At 34.8% G+C, this 22,310-nt stretch overlaps 2 protein-coding genes across 3 annotated transcripts; both read right to left on the reverse strand.

The window, feature by feature from the left end:
• Positions 1 to 939: 939 nt before the first annotated feature.
• Positions 940 to 8,437, reverse strand: LOC105331564 (transmembrane protein 180). 2 transcript variants are annotated; one of them, XM_066065228.1, is made up of 6 exons: positions 8,254 to 8,436; positions 5,125 to 5,166; positions 4,232 to 4,581; positions 3,940 to 4,097; positions 3,631 to 3,714; positions 940 to 3,277 (listed from the first exon to the last, which is right to left on the reverse strand). In XM_066065228.1, exons 3-6 carry the CDS (start codon positions 4,532 to 4,534, stop codon positions 2,965 to 2,967), a joined length of 858 nt encoding a protein of 285 aa, XP_065921300.1. In that variant the 5' UTR covers positions 4,535 to 4,581; positions 5,125 to 5,166; positions 8,254 to 8,436; the 3' UTR covers positions 940 to 2,964. The 2 variants fall into 2 exon arrangements, with proteins under 2 accessions (XP_065921300.1, XP_065921299.1); XM_066065227.1 differs by having other exon boundaries at positions 4,232 to 5,166; positions 8,254 to 8,437.
• A 3,282-nt stretch (positions 8,438 to 11,719) lies between these two features.
• On the reverse strand, positions 11,720 to 19,567 carry LOC105331565 (uncharacterized). The gene is given in 9 exon segments (XM_066065848.1): positions 11,720 to 12,851; positions 13,214 to 13,297; positions 13,513 to 13,670; positions 13,814 to 14,250; positions 14,299 to 14,317; positions 14,445 to 14,585; positions 14,729 to 15,384; positions 15,387 to 15,673; positions 19,311 to 19,567. Coding segments are annotated over 8 exon segments (2,022 nt in total). The 5' UTR covers positions 15,601 to 15,673; positions 19,311 to 19,567; the 3' UTR covers positions 11,720 to 12,538.
• Positions 19,568 to 22,310: the final 2,743 nt, after the last annotated feature.

The following is a 22,310-nucleotide window of genomic DNA, read 5'->3' on the forward strand; positions in this document are numbered from 1 at the left end:
CAGGTGCATCAGTATCAAAAGATATACCATCCATGCAAGTTTTTCGACGTTAGGACCAGTAGTAACTAAGAACTAATCATCAGAGAGCACCTGCTTCTAAAACTTTAATCAGGTCTTAAAACCTTAACCTCCTCTAGCATCCGAAACCTAAGGCTAAGATTCAGCATTCAAGCCTGTCTGGTGCATCAGTATCATAAGATATACAATCTATGCAAGTTTGGTGACGTTAAGACCAGCATGCGCGGATCCAGAAAATTTTTCCAGGGGGGGTCCGAAGGATAATTGTGTTTGCCAGGGGGGTCCGAGGCATATTTTTCGCGATAATTTTACTATGTAAATTTAATAAATTTTCATTTTCCAGGGGGGGTCGGGACCCCCCCGACCCCCCTCTAGATCCGCGCATGACCAGTAGTAACTAAGATAATTATAATCATTAGAGGGCAACTGCTCCAAAAACTTTAACCAGCTCTAAAAACTTTAACCTCCTCTAGCATCCGAAACCTATGGCTCAGATTCAGTATTCAAGCATGTCTCGTGCGTCAGTATCATACGACACATTATCCAGTAGAAACTAAGAACTAATCATCAGAGAACACCTGCTTCTAAAACTTTAACCATGCAAGTTTGGTGAAGTAAGGACCAGTAGTAACTTAGATATTGCTATCAATGGGCCAGCATCTGAAATTCAGGACCCAGATTCAGCATCCAAGTCTTTCAAGTCCATAAGTAGGTCCAGATGCATCATCCAAGCAAGTTTGGTGAAGATAGGACAAGTAATAACTTAGATACAGGACCTGCAACTAAATCTTTAACCAGGTCCGGACGCCGACGCCGGGGGTATAGCACAAGATCCCCCCCCCCCCACTTCGTCTTGGTGAGCTAAAAAAAAGTTACATAACACGTTAACGCGGGGTATGTATTTTTCTGCAATGTAACCACTGTCATATCCCGCATGAATCACAAAAGTTTAATGGAAGCAGTTGTGAAAGATCCATCGAAATGTAATCATTTAAAACAAACAAGAACTAGCGTATTCCTTTTATTATCATGTGTTGAACGTTAGAACCATTTTAACAAGACCCTGGACTTTCGGTTGGACACAACTACATGTATCTAGTTACTGTATCAAAATAAGTTTAAAATGAAGCTGGTTTCAAGTGAAATATGCATAGATTGCGTAGTCTTAGCTCAAACGCCGAACAAATCTTGCTGATTTCAAAAAAGCCATGGCTGAGTGGCCAGCAATGAAATAGACAGGCCTACGTCACATTGCTGTTTGACACAACTATCCAAAGTCCAAGCTCTTGTTAAAATGGTTCTATATATGACATATAATGATATAAAGCCCCGAGTATATTCAATTTCTTTAAAACAAGATGTTGTTTAGAGAAGCCATTTTACTTCTAAGCAGAAAACAAAGAAAAACAAAAAAACGATTTACCTGGTTTTGTTTAAACCGTGCAAATAGGTTACACGTGATTCTTGTAAAACAATATACATGTATATGTGCAATGTCGTAATCCTCTTAAGGAAATTCTTCAAATTGTCAATGTCAATGTTTTCGTTTAAGAAAATATTCAGCTTTAAGCTTCTACTAGTATTTAAATATAATTTATTTGATCAGAAATTTCTTCAAAGCTTTTAATTTGAAGTCGCCAACAATGAAATGTGTTTTAACACTTCTTTTCGATTGTCTCATGAAAGAAATGCTAAAAGATTCAGGACTTTTTATCTTTTGCATAATAATATATCTGTCGATTAAAAATGTATACAAATTCAATATTGCATAATAGTATAACTATTGATTAAAAATGTATAAAAATACAACACTGCATAATAATATATAAATTAATCAAAAATGTATACAAATTTATTCAATATGACACACCATGTTTACCACTTACATTTACACATCACACAATCGCCGGTAGAATTATTGACTGTTATAACAGGACAGACTTGAACATTAATGATCCCATGCATGAAGAGTATCCATTTGATCGCTATCATGATATATAATATGAAATAAAATGAACACAACAATGGAGTGAAACCAGTAAGAAAGATTTTCGATCATAAACGACATCTCACAATGTTAAAGCTCTTTGTTAAAAGTCCCCCATATCAACATGGGAGGAACGCAACATTATAAACCTTGACATTGTGAAGATGCAAAAAAGATTGAAGACGACGTTTTTCTTCCACACTGATTTCTTTCACATCTTACTGAAAGATAATTAAAATTTACCTAGGAGGCATTGGTTTTCAAAAAGGACAGTGATTCTTTATAAATAATACTATTTTAGACCACATGTTCTTACATTTTCAGACCAAAAGGGAAAAAAAGCTCTAGATTTAATAATAAAATACTGACCAGATTATATAATGTATGTCTTACTGTCCACTTGTGCAATATTTTTACAAGGTTTTGAATGGATATAAAGAACCTGAAATTGACAATAATGCATGAAAAACATTGGGGGAGGGGGGGGGGGGGGAGTACAAGTTATTTAAGGAGATCTTAACAATTGAAGAAGAAATACATTGCAATCCCAAAACTTAGATAGCACAATGAATTGCAAACCAATAGTTCATTTTTACATAAATTCTTACTGTCTGACCAATACAGCCCTGATTTTGATCCACAGTCCCCAGTTAACATTTATTATATATACAAAGTATACAGGTCTGTGGGAAGAGAATATTTAACGCTGCATCATTTTTAGTTTATTACGAAATCTGAAGGCCCACGTAATAGGAATTACGATTTCATATATGAAATGTGTTTTTTCTCTCCTACTATAGACATCACTTAATTATTTTAAGACTGACGAATAAGTTATAGTAGTCAAGACAGAAAACAATCTAATTAAAATTAGAGCGTCTATCCGATCAAGTTCTTATTGTATATGATATGTTCATATGTTAAACGATAAAAGTAACCTGACTTATTTCACTAACATATCAAGGGTTTAAGGACACCTGAATTTCCTTTTCAGTTCTGTTGGTTATTTTGAAAAACGACCAACTTATTAACTGTATGGTTCCAATAATGATTGGATACCAACACACCAGGAAGAACATAGCATCCTTCAGGTCCTTCAGTTGGTCGGGGGACGGTGTGCTTGCTGTGGACCGGACAGGGCTGTTTTTAGAATGCTGTATATAACTGTATCCGTATCTGTTCAGTATGGCCACTGCCAACATGGGAGACAAAGAGATGGCAGGCTTCACGAATAGAGCGTTAGTTCCGTACACCATAGATGATATTGGGTGTCTGTAAGTGCAAATCAAATGACAAAAATGTACATGGTATCTAATGTTTATCATTTACAATTACATAACATGCAAATGTTTATTGATATAATACTTTATATACACATTTGTTATTATCAGTGCAGAATTTTTATATCAAAATCTCCTATAGAAATTATACCTTTAATTTTGAATTGGTAATGGAAAAAAACCCGGTATATTTAAGAATAAGACGTAAAACACATATCCAATCATTTTCGCAGATACCTTTATCATTTTTTAAGTATTAAAAATGGAACATGTAAGTATGATTTAAATTAAGTAAAACATTAGTGACTTTTGAGTTTTGACGTTGGACTCAGACGAAAGTCTTACTTTCTGTTGTATTTCCTCATGTTGTCATCAGAAATGTCCGACAAAGGAATGTTGAACAAGGAAAATGTTCCATTGGCAAAACACCTACAAAAGTAAAACCACAGAAGAATCATATAAACATTTTCAATTCCTTCTAAAATATGTAGCACCATTTCGAGTAAAGAATCACAACTCTTATTCTGACGCACTTTTTAGCTTCTAAATACAAATACAGAGCATTTAAATTGTAACACGCAAAAATACCCGGATATTAGTATATGCCATCATATGGTATCTAAATATAATCTTAAAAATACGAATTTCACTGACCCATCAAGAAAGAAAAATAATATCAATATCCATGGATGTGTGCTTCCTACTATGTAATACATGAAAACACCTCCACATATCTTCCAAATGAAATTGGTTCGAATTACTTTCTTGTATGGAATGCGTCGAAGTATAGGAGCTGTTGAAATCACAAGAATCTGTTGATAAAAATCTTTGTAAAATCAACCCATAATTTATTTAAAAAGGAAATTATCTTTCAAAACAAGTTAAGAGACTAAGATATATTAGAAGACAGGAATGCTCAGCTTTGCAGTCTATTTAATTTGTTTACCTTTGATGCAAAAGGAACAAAGCCATAGAAAGTGCTCCGAGTTGACGGGCTAATTTCATCTGAGGAAATTAAATGATCGCAAAAGATAGCCAAAAAATTATAAAGAAATGTACGATGGAACTCCTGAAAGAAGTTGGTGATGACAAATGACAAGAAGTTGGTGTCACTGACGATCTGCCATGTCTGTTTCCAATAAGACTCTCCCTCGGATTTTTCGTGACAAACGTCGTCTGCTTCTTTGTTTTCATCTTGCATTTGTTGCAGATCGTACTGAGTATGACAATTCTTACCACAGTAATACATCAGACACCAGCTGAGTAGTGCTATAAGTACTGTTGTGACCTGAAATGCTTTAAAGTTTTGCAAACCATTAGAAGCATGCTCTAGCAACATCACGCTGATAGAACCAAACAATGCCGCAACCTGTGCAGCACGAGTTATTGTTATTCTGACGTTTGTGTCTTTTGATATCTCTGTAAAAAGACAGCACATTGCCAAACCAATGAACGTAAAGAGTGTATCCCATAAGCACAACGCAAATATAAGATGGATGCCTACAATCACTGGATTTGTACTCCACTGGAACCACGGGACGAGGAAGGAGAGGCAGAAAAATGGAGCAGAGTACAGAATCATGGCACGACGAGTTCTCAGGATTTTAAAGTTTTTGTTGTCAGAACAATATGCAAACAGAGGATCGTTGATGGCATTCCAAACCATAAACAAGACTTGTGAAAACTGAAACCAGGACTCCTCGATGTGGTAGAAGTTCAGAAATACTTTAACGTAGTAGAAATTGTAAGCACTGCTCAGCAAAGTAAATCCACTAACCAGGGCACAGTAAGCCAATATTTGCTTTCTTTGTGTACCCATTATGCTTTTGAATTACTTACTTTCTTTAAGGTATGTCAGGTCAACCTTTCACGACTTTATATCTGTAATTATTAAAACGAAATGTTATTTTGCATGTATTTACCGCGGTATGAATGTAAATGATGATAACCTGGCAAACATATCAACATTCTGACAATATGCATGTAACCAGCTACATAGAATACACATTAATGGGAGTTGATTTTAATCAACTCTCCTATGCAGTTACTCAGACAAACCGAAAGTGAAACAGTGTTTGGACCTCAGCACAAGTCAGGCACGTAGCATCAGGGGGCCCCACTTTTTCTCGCAGCAACAAATTTTTTTAAATTTACTTATAAAAAATTGAACAATGATGGAGTTGGCCCCCCACGTTTTGGTAGTATGTAAAAAATTGATAAGAGAATAAGGAAATGAGGAGTGAAATAGAAGTTATATACTACGGCAGCCCCCCCCCCCCCCCCCCCCGGATTAGGATTTTGAAAATTTGGGGAATCTTTAAATTTTTTTTTTTTTTGCTTGTCAAGATTTTTTGGATAAGGTTGGCCCCCCCCCCACCCCCACTTTCAAAAACGATGCTACGTGCCTGCAAATCTAACTGCTGACAAGACTTAGTTCTTGCATTTTTTGAAAATAATTGATAAATTCGATGTAATGTATGCTAATGCATTGTTTTTCAAGGAAACTTATTTATAAATACCTTGAAAATAGTCAGATTTTAAATGGTACGAACAATTTTGTAGTCGTATGTATTCCTACGCCAGAGTTCTATATAGTCTCGTTCAACTCGACGCTTGGCTGTCTCCGTAAATCCTTGTCGGAGATGTCAGCGTTTGGTTGAACGAGACTAGAGTTCAATATTGCTTGGATCCATACAATTTTCTAGAAATATTTCTATTACTGATACATAGTTTGATTGAATTAATTTTATCTTTAAATATTATTTAACATGATTCATATGGGGGTTTCTCGACATTCTTGTCGAAAAAGTCCAAATTTTCATATTATAAAAATGTGCGTAATTCAAATTAGAAACTACATGTACTTGTCTTACAAAATAACATAAGACCGCGGAACAATAACTGGCAAGATTGGAAATATACAGCTTATGTCAATTTCATCTGTAACAGTCAAAACATTTGAATTGGTGGGATGAAATTGACGCAGACGTCTGAGAAAACATTGGATTGAAACTATTATTTCATCAATATTTTATCACAAAATATTAATCAGCATATATGAGAAGATCACAGTTCGGGAGAGATTATACGCAAGGCAAAGCATTGTCCGATGTCTTCTGAGAATCACAGGAGCCCACCAGCTAATTTAGTAAATGACAAACGATATCTATGTCTACCCTCCATACGATGAAACCAACTGATTTTGATTTTAAAACAGATTTTATTGTATAGAGGGTAGACACATATAAATAGATATCGTTCGTCAAAATTAGCGAGGGAGCACCCATGCAGAGAGTTACAAGTCTGAAATCGAGTGGGGCCATTGTTAAATCAGGGTTTATTCCTAATCCTAGAGAAGAAGAATTCAAATTTTGATTTAATAAATTAAAATTTTACCCAGATATAAAATTTCCTTTTTTCCGCTAAGTGAATGTGTAAGAATAGATATGGGCGTTCGTTGTTTATCTAGCATATACACAAACTTGTGATGACTGATTCTCTTAAGTCATCGGATAATGCTTTGCCTTGCGTATAATCTCTCCTGAATTTGGATCTTCTAATACTGCTGAATATATACCTATTGATAAAATAAAAAAAATTAGTCGCTTTGCTGATATTAACTAAATAAAATGTCTTTCGATCGCTTCTAAATTTACTTATATAGCAAGTTTAGAAACGCTGAGGTGGATTGAAACTACAATTCTTAATATTATACTTTCATGTTAAATACTGAAATCTGATTGGTTTATACGCAGTTGATAATCCGTTCTATTACCCTCAGCGTTAGCAACACACTTGGCAACGGGTAACACAACAAATTGTTACATGCGCGTAAATTATGCGCGCACGGTTCGCCGTAGAATTCACGTCGTTTCTATATAAAAAGCACTTTAAAGCAGTCCTAATTTCCCTATAATTAAGACATTCAGTATAATAAAATAAATAGTACCTGTTTGGGAGGATAACAGTTGAAATTGACACCCCTCGAAAACCATTGTCAACCTCCGCTTCGCGTCGGTTCACAATGGTTTTCTTGGGATGTCAATTTCAACTGTTACCCTCCCAAACAGGCACTATTTATGCATTACTACAGTTTCAATTCAATGTTTTCCCAGACGTCCGTGTCAATTTGTTCCCGCCAATTCAAATGTTTTGACTGCAACAGGTGAAATTGACGTAAGCTGTATATTTCCAAACTTGCCAGTTAATGTTCTGCGGTCTTATCAAATAAACATCGACAAAATCAACTCCCGTCAGTTCTTCGGTACTTTGATTAAATCCATCATCCTGATTCCATTACTAGTAAGAAGAACATTCTGTGAAGATTTAAAAAAAACCATTTTCAGGCACAGGTGATTGTTGACTGGACCCCCCCCCCCCCAAACATTACAGAATAACCCATGGAATTTACTCCCATATCTATAAAAATCTATATAAATAATCTTTAAAAAATTTTAAAATATATATCCAAGTGAAAACAAACATCCCTCCCCCCTCTGCACATAAAAAAGAACTCTTTTTTTACTTGACTAGTGAAACACTAACATTAAAAAATAAATATCTAATAGAAAAAAAATTAAGAAATAAAAGCCTTATGGTAGAAATGATTTTCAATTATAAGACATACTAGTATAAATACACATGTAGAATTAAAAAAAAAAATCCATAAAATTTATAGGTCTCTTTAATATTGGTTAGGGTAAAATGATCGTTTTGTAGCAGACCAACGGGTACGCGTACACGTTGGTTTGCTAAACCTCTCTATTGAATCTACCGCAGGCGAAAAAATGTCATTCAAACATAAGTTGTAGACACAGCACAGTGATAAAACTGCCTTGAAGAAATAATATTTGAAATATACAGAAATCAGAATCTACCGGGATAAGTTATCCGATAAGTTAACTCATTTTGTCTATTACTCTTGCGAATTTCCTCAGTTGCTTATTCAATGCTTTTAAACATTGTTACCTTATGTTATAAAATTTGGTCTCAAAGGAAGATGGTTCCAAGTCTTTAACATCCAAATCAACTGATAAAGCTGTTAATCTGCCTTTACTTTCCATGAAATGTATACTAATTATTCTACTACGTGGACGTAAACATATCCAGAGTGATCGTTCGTACTTCCCGGTGACAGCTCAGTCGTAACAACTCGGCCATTTCCGTTCGCGACATACGGTATTTTTCGCGAGCGGAAATGATCGAGTAGTTACGATTGGTGACAGCTATCTGGCTGCCAAACTGCAGTATTTTAATTCAAGAACAGGTAATCCAGTGAATAAATCTTTGCTTTTTCTCTACCTTTTGTACCAAATCTAATTTTCACCAATTTTTCTTTCTCCTTTTTTTTTTATTTTTCTTGTTAGCTCGTACCAAATCACTCCGTCTTCAAATAATGCCCCTTATCACTATAATCAACAATTGTCAGTCCAACACTGAAAAGACTTCTTAACTTTTTTTTTTTCATTTTCTTGACACTACTAGTACATACATTTTGATCGTCCGATTTATTTGTTCTGCTTAGATAATCTTGTAAAACATTGCCGGTTGAAAAAACTACTCGAAAATTGCTTTCGAAATATAATGTCATGTAGACAATGAGTTGATGATGAGTTGATATAACGACAATTTCTCATGAAAATGTTTCTCTTCATTTTTCAAAATTGCGAAATAAACGGAAAGGAAAAGAGTGCAAGTAAAATAAAGCAATGACTGCTTACTTCGAACTCTTAAAACTTATTAGGGCAGTCACTACTACATTGTAGGGAAACATAAATATGACTTTCCGAAGATTTTGGTATGTATACACCAATAAGTATCGATTTATTTCAAATGGGGAACTTATTAAAATTAAAGAAAGATATACATGCATGTAAATTGTAGCAGTGTCAAGGAAGATGTTGGTCAAATAAAGAATTCTCAAATATTCTTCTTGCTAGTGCAAGCAATCCATGAGCGTCTACGAAAAGGTCCATCGAATGCCTTTGTCAAATGCTTTAATATAGTCCACACGTTCCAGACCGTTTTATTGATGGATCGAACTCGGAAGAAAACGTCGTTCTATTTGATCTTAACACCTCCTGTGATATTCCCTTGGAATATTACAAAAAGAAGTTATGCTTCATAACAACAATAAGCTTCTTCTGACAAATTGTGGGTACCAAATGACGTCACTGTCCCTGTCAATCTCCAGATTGACACGGAAACAAGCATTATTGTTTAGAATGTAGAAACTGAAAAGGGGTATTTTGCTATATATTTTGTGTATAGAAACATACAGACTACACGCCCCGTTTATCGATTGGTCGAAACCTGCATCGATTGGAACTGACAGGACTGAAAGCTACATGCCCCGTTTATCGAAACCTACAGCGACCTAAGAAAAATCACGGGCTGCAAGGAATCATCATGACGATTCCAGACTCGAATTCACATTGAAGACGATTTGGCTGTTTACCTTAACTAATGTGCTGATGTACATTACCAGTGATTAAGTTAATTTAACATACTTTTAAAAATCAATTTATTATTTCTTTAAAAGATAGATGTACATAAAAACAATAAAATGCTTTCTTTGATGATCCATGCAGGTTATGAAGGTAGAGATAATTGCAGAAAAAATATTCATACCACGCTAACACGGGTTAAGTATATTTTTTGCAATGTCACCACTTTCATATCTCGCATGAATCACCAAAGTTTGAAAGAAGAAGTTTTAAAAGATCCATCGAAATGTAATCATGTAAAACAAAAAAGATCGAGCATATTCCTTTTATTATCATATGTTAGAACGTTAGAACCATTCTAACAAGACCCTGGATTTTTGGTAGAACGTAACGATCTATTTACTGCATCAAAACAAGTTAAAATGACTTCGGTACCAATTGAAAAAAATGCATAGATTGCATAGTCTTAGCTCACACACCGAACAAATATTTTTGATGTCAAAGAGCCGCGACTGAGTGGCCAGCAATAAAATATATAGATATGCCTACGTCACATGGCTGTTTGACACAACTACCCAAAGTCCAAACTCTTGTTAATATATTTCTTTGTATGATATACAATGATATAAAGCCCCGAATATATACAATTTCTTTAAAACCAAATGTTGTTGTAAAAAAGTCATTTTACTTCTAAGCATTAAACAAAGACAAACTCAGAACGATTAACCTGGTTTTGTTTTAACGAAAAAAATTATGTTACATGTGATTCTTTAAAAAAAATATATGTGCAATTTCGTAATCATCTTAAAACAATTCTTTAAATTTTCAATGTCAAAGTCTTTGGTTTAAGAAAAAATTCAGCTTTAAGCTCCTAATAATAATTTTCTTCCAAGCATTGAATTTGAAGACAACAGTGGGATGTGTTTTAACACTTTTTTTCGATTGTCTCATGAACGAAGAAATGCTAAACGATATCTTTTGCATAATAATATATTTGTAGATTAAAAATGTATAAAAATTCAATATTGCAATATAATATATCTATTGATAAAAAATGTATAAAAATTTAACGCTGTATAATAATATATCTATTAATCAAAAATGAAAACAAATGTATTCAATATGACACATCATGTGTACCACTTATTATTACACATCGCGATCGCCATTAGAATTATTGACTGTTATAACAGGACAATCACGAACATTGATGATCCCATCCATGTAGAGTAGTCTTTCAATCGCTATAATAAATAATATGAAATAAAACGAACACAACAATGGAGCGAAATCAGTATAAAAGATTTTCGATCATAAATGACAGCTCACAATGTCAAAGCTCTTTGTAAAATGTTTCCCATATTAACATGAGAGGAACGCAACATTATAGACCTTAACATTGTGAATATGCTAAAAGGTTGAAGACGATGTTCTTCCACTGATTTCTTTCGCACCTTTCTTGAAGATAATTAAAATTTACCTAGGACGCCTTATTCTCCAAAAAAGGAAAGTAATCCACGATAAATAATACTATTCTACAAAACGTCGTTAAATTTTCAGACCTAATGGCAAAAAACCCTAGACTTAATAATGAAAAACTGACTATAATATATAATGTATGATGTCTTACTGTCCCTTGTGCAATATTTTTACTATACTTTGAATGAACCTGAAATTGGCAGTAAGAGGCAAATGAGAAAAAAATACAGATAACTTAAGATCTCAAAAATGTAAGAAGCAATATATATATATATTGTAATCCCAAAACTTAGAAAGCACAATGAATTACACATCAATAGTTCATTATTACATTGAAAAAATAAAAGCATTCTTAATGTTTGCCATAATTTTGATCCACAGTCCCCAATTAACATTTTTGCTAAATACAAACTATACAAGTCTGAGTGAAGAAAATATTTCAAGCTGCATTATTTTTTAGTTACTTACCAAAATCTGATGGCTCACGTGATGGGAATTACGATATAAAATGTATTCATAGACATCACTCAATCAATTTAAATTTATAACGTACATCCGATCAAGTTCTCATCTTAATTATACATATCGGATAGATAACTCAACAGCGTAAGACGATCAGCGATGGATGATGATTCAAACTGGTGTTTGCATACAAATAAAAAAAAAAATGCAATTTCAAGAGCCTTCGTAATATTTCAATTTTTATGAGGGTGTGCACTATTTAAAAAAGTTTGGAACTATATATATCCGCAGTGCATTCGAAATATTATTTTGTAAAACATTAAATTTCATTTTTCAAGAAATAATACACATGTATAGAGCTTAATATAATTTAAATACTCAGGATAATGTGACAAATAAACAGGCCGTTAGATCACTGGATGAAGAATTAAGATTTTTCAAAATCTGAAATAACATTTAATCACCTTTTTACTTATGCTTACTTTAATCTTGTCATACCTAGCCAAAGTGCAAATTTTAAGGCTTGAATTCTGCATAACTTTTACATTCTTTTCCAAAAATAAATTAAACTTCTACCAAATAAGGATTTTGGTACATGTGTTATGTTTTACATTGTTATACACGTAACAAATAGTATTAATATGTTAATAACTTATTAATTGTTATACAAGTATCTACATGTATTACATGTACATGTAGATTAATATGTAAATAACGCCACATTTTTACATACAAAAAAACCCAGAATGAACTCACATTCCAAGCTAAAAATACCAGATTTTTTTTTACCCAATATACCTGTGCATTGTATATGATATGTTCATATGTTAAACCATAAAAAAAACCTGACTTATTACACTAACATATCAAGGATTGAAAGACACTTTAATTTCCATTTCAGTTCTGTTGGTTATTTTGTAATACGACCAACTTATTAACTGTATGGTTCCAATAATGATTGGATACCAACACACCAAGAAGAACATAGCATCCTTCAGGTCCTTCAGTTGGTCGGGGGACGGAGTGCTTGCTGTGGGTCTGACAGGACTGTTTTTGGAATGCTGTATATAACTGTATCCGTATCTGTTCAGTATGGCCACTGCCAACATGGGAGACAAAGAGATAGCAGGCTTCACGAATAGAGCGTTAGTTCCGTACACCATAGATGATATTGGGTGTCTGTAAGTGCAAATTAAATGACAAAACATTTTATACATGTAGTGTCTAATGTTTATCATTTACAATTATATAACATGCACATGCTGATTGATATAATACTTTATATACATCTTTGTAATTATCAGTGCAGAAAATTTAAATGAAAATCTCCCAAAGAATTTATACCTTTAATATTGACATGGTAACGGAGAAAAACGGTATATTTAAGAATAAGACGTAAAACACATATCCAATCATTTCCTTATCTTTACTTAGCTTTATCATTCCTTAATTAAAAAATGTAACATGTAAGTATGATTCAAATAAAGTAAAACATAAGTGACTTTTCAGCTTTGACAGTTAACTCGGACAAAAAGTCTTACTTTCTGTTGTATTTCCTCATGTTGTCATCAGCGATGTCCGACAAAGGAATATTGAACAAGGAATATGTACCATTAGCAAAACACCTACAAAAATAGAAGGAATCATATTAACGTTTTCTATTCCTTCTCAAATATGTAGTACCATTTCGAGTAAAGGACTACAACTCTAACCTAACGCACTTTTTTGCTTCTAGATTTAAATATAGAGCATATTTTTTTCATTTTTGCAACACGCAAAAATACCCGGATATAAGTATATTGTATTCTAATTTAATTACACAAATACAAACTTCACTGACCCGTCAAGAAAAAAAAATAATATCAATATCCACGGATGAGTGCTTCCTATTATGTAATACATGAAAAAACCTCCACATATCTTCCAAATAAAATTGGTTCGAATGACTTTCTTATAAGGAATTTGCCGAAGTATAGGAGCTGTCGAAATCACAAGAATCTGTTAATAAAAAATCTTTGCAAAATCAATCCAATAATTATCAAAGAAGATAATCTTTTTACAGTACATATTTAAAAACAAGTTTAGAATTGAAGACAAAATTACAAGAAAAATACTCATCTTTGCAGGACAGTTATGCTTACCTTTGATGCAAAAGGAACAAAGCCATAGAAAGTGCTCCGAGTAGACGGGCTAATTTTATCTGAGGAAATTAAATGATCACAAAAGATAGCCAAAAAATTGTAAAGAAATGTACGATGAAACTCCTGAAAGAAGTTGGTGATGACAAACGACAAGAAGTTGGTGTCACTGACGATCTGCCACGTCTGTTTCCAGTAAGACTCGCCCTCGGATTTTTCGTGACAAACGTCGTCTGCTTCTTTGTTTTCATCTTGCATTTGTTGCAGATCGTACTGAGTATGGCAGTTCTTACCACAGTAATACATCAGACACCAGCTAAGTAGCGCTATAAGTACTGTTGTGACCTGAGATGTCCGACAAAGGAATATTGAACAAGGAATATGTACCATTAGCAAAACACCTACAAAAATAGAAGGAATCATATTAACGTTTTCTATTCCTTCTCAAATATGTAGTACCATTTCGAGTAAAGGACTACAACTCTAACCTAACGCACTTTTTTGCTTCTAGATTTAAATATAGAGCATATTTTTTTCATTTTTGCAACACGCAAAAATACCCGGATATAAGTATATTGTATTCTAATTTAATTACACAAATACAAACTTCACTGACCCGTCAAGAAAAAAAAAATAATATCAATATCCACGGATGAGTGCTTCCTATTATGTAATACATGAAAAAACCTCCACATATCTTCCAAATAAAATTGGTTCGAATGACTTTCTTATAAGGAATTTGCCGAAGTATAGGAGCTGTCGAAATCACAAGAATCTGTTAATAAAAAATCTTTGCAAAATCAATCCAATAATTATCAAAGAAGATAATCTTTTTACAGTACATATTTAAAAACAAGTTTAGAATTGAAGACAAAATTACAAGAAAAATACTCATCTTTGCAGGACAGTTATGCTTACCTTTGATGCAAAAGGAACAAAGCCATAGAAAGTGCTCCGAGTAGACGGGCTAATTTTATCTGAGGAAATTAAATGATCACAAAAGATAGCCAAAAAATTGTAAAGAAATGTACGATGAAACTCCTGAAAGAAGTTGGTGATGACAAACGACAAGAAGTTGGTGTCACTGACGATCTGCCACGTCTGTTTCCAGTAAGACTCGCCCTCGGATTTTTCGTGACAAACGTCGTCTGCTTCTTTGTTTTCATCTTGCATTTGTTGCAGATCGTACTGAGTATGGCAGTTCTTACCACAGTAATACATCAGACACCAGCTAAGTAGCGCTATAAGTACTGTTGTGACCTGAAATGCTTTAAAGTCTTGTAAACCATTAGAAGCATGCTCTAGCAACATCACGCTGATAGAACCAAACAATGCCGCAACCTGTGCAGCACGAGTTATTGTTATTCTGATGTTTGTGTCTTTTGAGATCTCTGTGAAAAGACAGCACATTGCCAAACCAATGAACGTAAAGAGTGTATCCCATAAGCACAACGCAAATATAAGATGGATGCCTACAATCGCTGGATTTGTACTCCACTGGAACCACGGGACAAGGAAGGAGAGACAGAAAAATGGAGCAGAGTACAGAATCATGGCACGCCGAGTTCTCAGGTTCTCAAGTTTTTATTGTCAGAGCAATATGCAAACAGAGGATCGTTGACGGCATTCCATACCATAAACAAGACTTGCGAAAACTGGAACCAGGACTCCTCGATGTGGTAGAAGTTCAGAAATACTTTAACGTAGTAGAAATTGTAAGCGCTGCTCAGCAAAGAAAATCCACATTCCAGGGCACAGTAAGCCAATATTTGCTTCTTTTGTGTTCCCATTACGCTTTTGAATTGCGTACTTTCTCTTGGGTACTTCTTGGGTACGTCAATGCAACCTTTCACAACTGCATATCTGTAATTATTAAAGCAAAATGTTATTTTATTTACCTCGGTATGAATGTAAATAATGATTACCTGGCTAACATATCAACATTTTGACAATTAGCAGGTTTTTGCTATAATTACGAGCTAACTAGAATAGCGTATACATTTCATAAAACCCATCATCCTGATGGAATTAAGAACATGCGGTGAAGATAAAAAACAGTTTCAGGAGGCGAAATGCATATACATAAAAGACGAAAGTCGAAAAATCCATTGAACATGATTGCCAGTAGGGGGTTTTCGTAACCACTAATAGACATCTTCCTTCAGAATATACTATGTCTTGAAGTATATAACCAATTGTGTTTCATATAAAATGTTTTGCTTCACTTGACTAGTGAAACACTTACATTAAAAAGTAAATATCTAATATAAGAATTAAAGCCTTAGTAGTAGAACTTATTTTCATTAGTAAGACATACTAGTATAAATATACATTTAGGATTTTCTTTAAAAATATCTATATTACTTAAATATAGATCCCTTTTATTGATAAGGTTGAAAGTGATCTCGAGCGGACAACCTCGTTTTGTTTTTATGCAAAATAATTTATTTTGAGATCTAAAGTCATTTTGTTCCGGCAAAAAATTCTGAATATCCTACTTTCTTGCTAAAATCAATATTTTTTCTTTGGATTATTTCAAACACGGGCGATGTTGATACTGAATCTAAATCAGGTGAAAAAATGTCATCCAAACATAAGTTATAGATACAGCACTGTGATACAAAAAATTAATATTTGTAATGCCCCAGTCACACATTCACGGATCAACTCCACGGTTCTAGTACGGAATATTTTTCACGGTTGACACCGGAAAATCTAATTATCGTCGTTAATTGATACGGAGTTAGTACGGATGCACCACGGAGTGGATACGGGTTGTTACGTACTTACAAGGATAGGGTAGAAAAAAAGATAAATTTAGTGCCTGTTTGAAACGGTTTGCTTCGGTACAATACGGTTTTAATACGGAAACATTACGACTTAATACAGGGTGTCAAGTGCCAAGTCGACTGCGCTACGGATGAATACAGTTTGCTACGGTGTAGGTAAGGATTAATACGAATAAAACCAGTCTTTTACGGGACGCCACGATTCACTACGGGGCTTCTCGGACAATCACGATTACACAGTCCGTTGGTAATCCGTGCACCAGTTTAGTTCTTTTCCAAACTCTATCGAATAAAGATGCCACCCAAAACAAAGATCTTGTAAACGAGTATTTGCAAAAAGTAAAAACCGGGCGGTGGATGAAACTTGTAAAACGCAAGCAAACGACGTTGCTCCGGAAAACAACACACCTTCTGATACTGGAGTAGCCAGTAAAAAGACCCGGCTTCAGCCTCTTCTTATATAAAGTAGATGAGCCTTTATGATTGATTAAAAGGGGTATTCAAAATTCAAAGTCCATTTTTAATTTGGTTTAAAAACCTCAACTTTGAGAATGCAAAGTGTGCTATTGACAAATGTTAAATATTTCTACACTCAAATTATGTTTTAATGATAAGAAAGTTGTAATAATCCATTGATTATTTCTGGCTTTTTAACAATACTTTAGAACAGTCATTATATCATCTTGCCCTGCCATGGAACACACCCGACTGGGGATTTAAGGTAATGTTTCATATAAAGCCTCTGCTGTTTAGCGTCAAATGTGTCCATATTTCCACCCCTGGTAATTTGTAAATCATCCATGTTAACACCATCTCTCCATGCCCCAGGAATTACCTGGTGTCTTTCGTCTTCCTGGTCAAGTAGAAGATTCTGGTCCCCAGGGTATCTCATTCTCATGATGTTATGAAGGCACACGCAGGCAAAAACTATGACGAGCACAGTTTCGGGCTCCTGATTCATGACTGAAAGTAAACATCTGAATCGATTTGCAAGAATACCAAACACATTTTCAACAACTCTTCTACTTCTAGATAAGCGATAGTTGAAAATTCTCTCGTCATAAGAAAGACATCGTCTAGAGAAAGGTTTCATAAGCCAGGACCAAAAGCATCGTCTGCGATGATATAGTAGCCAAGGGGTTTATCATCACCGGGAAAAGGGGTCGCTGTTGGCAGTCCCATTAATCCTCTTTCAATCGCTTGTATAAGATCACTCTGGTTCCAAATCTGGGCGTCCGAAAATCCACCTTTTGCACCAATATTAACCCATCGGAACTTGTAGTCAGCGTCAACTAGAGCCATCAGTACAATAGAGTGGTAACCTTTATAGTTATAATACAACGATCCTCCATTCTTTGGACACCTAATGGGTACATGTTTTCCGTCGATAGCACCTAGTGTGTGGGGGAACTGCCAATTAGCCTCAAACTGTTCTGCTATAGCTTTCCACTGTTGAGGTTCCGTAGGTGTCAAGAGAACGTCTTCTGAATAAACAGACACTATGGCCTCGCATACATCTCTTACTATACCACAGATTGTATTGTGGGCAACTCTGAAACCATATATCAGTGTGTGGTAGCTGTCCCCCGAAGCTAGGTACCTCAGAGTAACTGCTAGTCTCAAACCAGGGTCGATAGATTTCCTATACCAAGTGTTTCGCTTGTTAATCTTTGGAGTAACCACGTGTAACAGTTCTTAAAACATAAGAGGGTCCACTCGTACAAAATTCCTATATGCAGATGGATCTTCTGCATACATCTCAGACATTAAGGCTTCATACTGGCCATGGATTGGTCTTCGGAGAAGCCATTCTCTCGTCCACCATCTCCGCTCCCTTCGATCACGTCTCTGGTCTTGGATGGCCTGAATCATTGCCCTGGCATTTTGTGAAATGTCAATGTCTAGTTCTAGCAATTTCAAAGCAAGCATCAGTTGTTGATTATTCATGTTTGATAGAAATTTTGTGACTGATGGTCAGACACAGAGTTTTTATAGGGTTTATAAATGTCAGCTGAATGACTGTCATTAATGACAAGCATGGAAACGCTTTATTATCCTAGAATTTTGCCTTGTACCTCCATGACAAGCATGGAAACGCTTTATTATCCTAGAATTTTGCCTTGTACCTTCGTACTCCGTACAGTGTCGCTATAAAACGTATAAAAAAGTAATAAATCTTAAGATTCCTTTGTTATTCGTAATAAAACGTAATAGGCTCGTGTCTCAACGTAAAAAGATCTTAGCAAACTTTTCTTATCCGTAGTAAATACGTACTAGAACCGTAAAATCACGTAGCTCTCCGCATCAAATCGAAACAATCCGTGACAAATTGATACATACGAATTACTACGGATTTATACGGAGTTAAAACGGACTTCTACGTTCTAAAACGGTTTAGAAAGTTTTACTAAGGAAGTACTACGGTGGTTTCATCCGTAGTGGAATTTTGAACATGTTCAAAAATTGTCGCAGCTATATAAGTATTGCTACGTTTGGATACGATAACAGACGGAAAAGCCACGGGTCAATACATATCGCCACGAATGATGCCGGATCGCTTCCGTAGCTAATCCGGCATTTAATCCGTGAATGTGTGACTGGGGCATAACAGATATCAGAATCTACCAGTATAAGTTATCTGATAAGTCATTTTGTCTATTACTATTGCGAATTTTCTCTGTTGTTATTACAATACTTTTAAACATTATTACCTTATGTTATAAAATATGGTCTCTAAAGGAAGACTGACACAAATCTTCAACACCCAAAAGAACTGACAAAGCTGTTATTCATTCTTTGCTTTTCATGACATGAATACCAATTATTCTACTACGTGGACATAAACACTCCACTTTTCTTTATCTTTTAACAAGCGGTGCACCCTACTCAGATTACTCAGAACTAAGGGCTAGTAGTACCAAGAAATACATTGTAGATAGATATCCAGAGTGATCGTTCGTACTTTCCAGTGACTACCTGGCCATTTCCGCTCGCGGCATACGTTAGTTTTTGCGAGCGGAAATGAATGAGTAGTCCGATTAGTGACAGCTAATAATAATATAATAATATGTTTAACGGTGCTACCGTTGTTGCGAGCGCAGCAAGAAATTACACATACCTTGCATCATGGTCAGCTTAGTGTTATTAAGGTATTACATGTAACGAACGTCAAAGAATTTGAGAGAGAGAGAGAGAGAGAGAGAGAGAGAGAGAGAGAGAGAGAGAGAGAGAGAGAGAGAGAGAGAGAGAGAGAGAGTGGTCCCTGTTTGTTGGTGCATGTGTATTTTCCCTCATTCAAATTTAATGGTTTGACTAATTGCAATATCTGCATAATTTTTTAAACTGTTTAATTTTTCTCTTTATTCTTTTTTATTTAGTTCAAAATGTCCTATTGTTTTTTTCCTTCCTACCCATATACTTACTTAAATGCATGCCCAATTAGCTTTAAACTCGATCGATGTGACAGTAAAGGATGGGTCTTGCTAGTAAAATAATTTTATTTCCAAATGCTGGGCCCTTTTAGGCATACAAAGGTACATGTAAAGAAAAACAAAGGAAAAAAAAACAACAAAAAATAATAATTATAAGAAATGCAAAAACACACTAACAGAGAGAGAGAGAGGGTTTCTAAATGATAGTATATATTTATATAATCTCGATATTAAAAAAAATGTCAATGAGGCAGGTATCGCAGTCAATAATAAAATAGCTAATACACGCATTACAAATGTTTGATCTACCTCCAAAGTTATCGCGGGAAATATAGCGCGAGAGCACTGTGACGTCATCCATAATCTTTTTTGTCTTTGTTTACGTATCTCGACTCAATACGAAAGTATGGAAGTTTGTTACAAATCTCTTGTGCCTCGCCAAAGCTTGTGCGGTACTCAAAACGTGTCTTTAAACCTCAAGACACCGTTATTACGAGTTAAATGTCAGCCAATTTGGCATAGCACCACGGGTGAAAACATTAGAGAGCATTATGGGACGTAGACAAAAAAATTGTTTGATAAACTGTAGGTTTAGCTCGTTCTTTTTCTCGCGCACACTGGCTTCGCTCGCTATTACTGATCACGGTAATTAATTTACCAATTCTGAATTAAACACTGATAAGACTTCTTAACTTTATTTTTTTCTTCATTTTCTTTATAAAATACATTTTGATCTTCAAATTTATTTCATGGTTCTGCTTAGAAGATCTCGTAAAATGTTAAAAAAATTGATGAAGATTTAATTTAAGGGGGATGTGCGGCCATCTTGTACATTTGAGGATAAGAATGTAAACATTTCTTGAACTGGCTTGTTTCTGCTCGAAACTGTCAAAAAAAGTTGCCAAAAGATATAAGAGCAATAAATATCAAGTCCTACATGTCATTTTGCTTAAAAAGTATGCATACAAGAACAGGACAATGCTTTTTTAATCACTCAACAGCTGTCGAACTGCGCAGCTACAGTCTTGTTTTGAAGATTTACAAATCTGAAAAAAATATGAAGGGGGTTCATTGGTGTCCTCTCTACAACTTCTTCTCAACAAATGGTTGTAGGGAGGACACCAATGAACCCCCTTCATATTTTTCAGATTTTTAAATCTTCAAAATATGTTTGTAGCTGTTCTGAGTAATTAAAAAGGCATTGTCCTGTTCTTGTATGCACACGTTTCAAACAAAATGACATGTAGGACTTGTTATGACAGGCACTACTACTGGTACATTGAAGGAAAACATAAATGCATGTACCACTTTCTGAAGATTTGGTTATGTCCAGTCAGTATCGATTTATTTCAAATAGTGAACCTATTAAAGGAATATACATGTATGTAAATTGTACCGGTGTCAAGGAAAATGTTGGTCAAGTAAAGAATTCTCAAATATTCTTCTCGCTAATGCAAGCAATCCATTTTTGTATCCACGCACGAGCGTCTATAATAGGTCCATCAAAACGTGATATATATATGTCGGTGGTGGATTTGAAGAATCAGACTGGTGTGATACATTTTATTTTAACGGTGCATGAAGTTGGTTTTGATATATATACGGTATATATGTCAGCTTGAGATGCTGGTCACAATATACACCTCCTGTGGTATTCCCTCGGAATATTACAAAATGTGTTTTGCTAAAGTAGTTGTGGTTCATAGCATAAATCTTCTGATGACAAATTGAGGGTACACAATGACGTCACTGTCCTTTTCATTCTGCAGAATGACACGGGAACAAGCATGATTGTTTTGAATATAATACATGTATCTGAAAAAGGATACTTTGCCAATCCGCTTTACATCATCCGGACAGCCCAATGCCGTTGAAAAAGTTAGAGAGTAGATTCTAAGGCTGTGTGCCCGGATAAGAAAGATTTACGCATGAAAACTGTCGTTTTAAAAACTTATGAGCAATAGCATCAACTTTTTGTATCACTGTTACATAGAGGAGTTTTTAAGTTTATTTTGTATCATGATCCCTGAAAGGTAATAAGGGTTACAAATACATGCAAGTTCTAAAGCCCCAAAGTGGATTCGATAACTCTTTTCCCGATTAAGCGATATCATTTTTAAAAGTTCAATATCACGATAAGCACTACTATGTTATACGATAAAACAATCTTTGATTTGAAATTGAAGCCTATAAATGGAAACTATGGGGAGATTGTTAAGGGGACCCGAGGCAAAACAATGATCTAATTAATAATCAGTGAAATCTTTGACGACTCCGAAT

This window comes from Magallana gigas, chromosome 7, assembly GCF_963853765.1.
Source record: "Magallana gigas chromosome 7, xbMagGiga1.1, whole genome shotgun sequence".
In the NCBI taxonomy this organism is placed as follows: domain Eukaryota; kingdom Metazoa; phylum Mollusca; class Bivalvia; order Ostreida; family Ostreidae; genus Magallana; species Magallana gigas.

Coding starts and splice junctions, on each gene's coding strand:
- LOC105331564 (XM_066065227.1), bottom strand. CDS start 5,104: ATGGGTACACAAAGAAAGCAAATATTGGCTTACTGTGCCCTGGTTAGT. Junction 4,098..4,231: donor TTGTTCCTTTTGCATCAAAG/GTAAACAAATTA, acceptor TTTTATCAACAG/ATTCTTGTGATTTCAACAGC. Junction 3,715..3,939: donor TTATTTTTCTTTCTTGATGG/GTCAGTGAAATT, acceptor TTACTTTTGTAG/GTGTTTTGCCAATGGAACAT.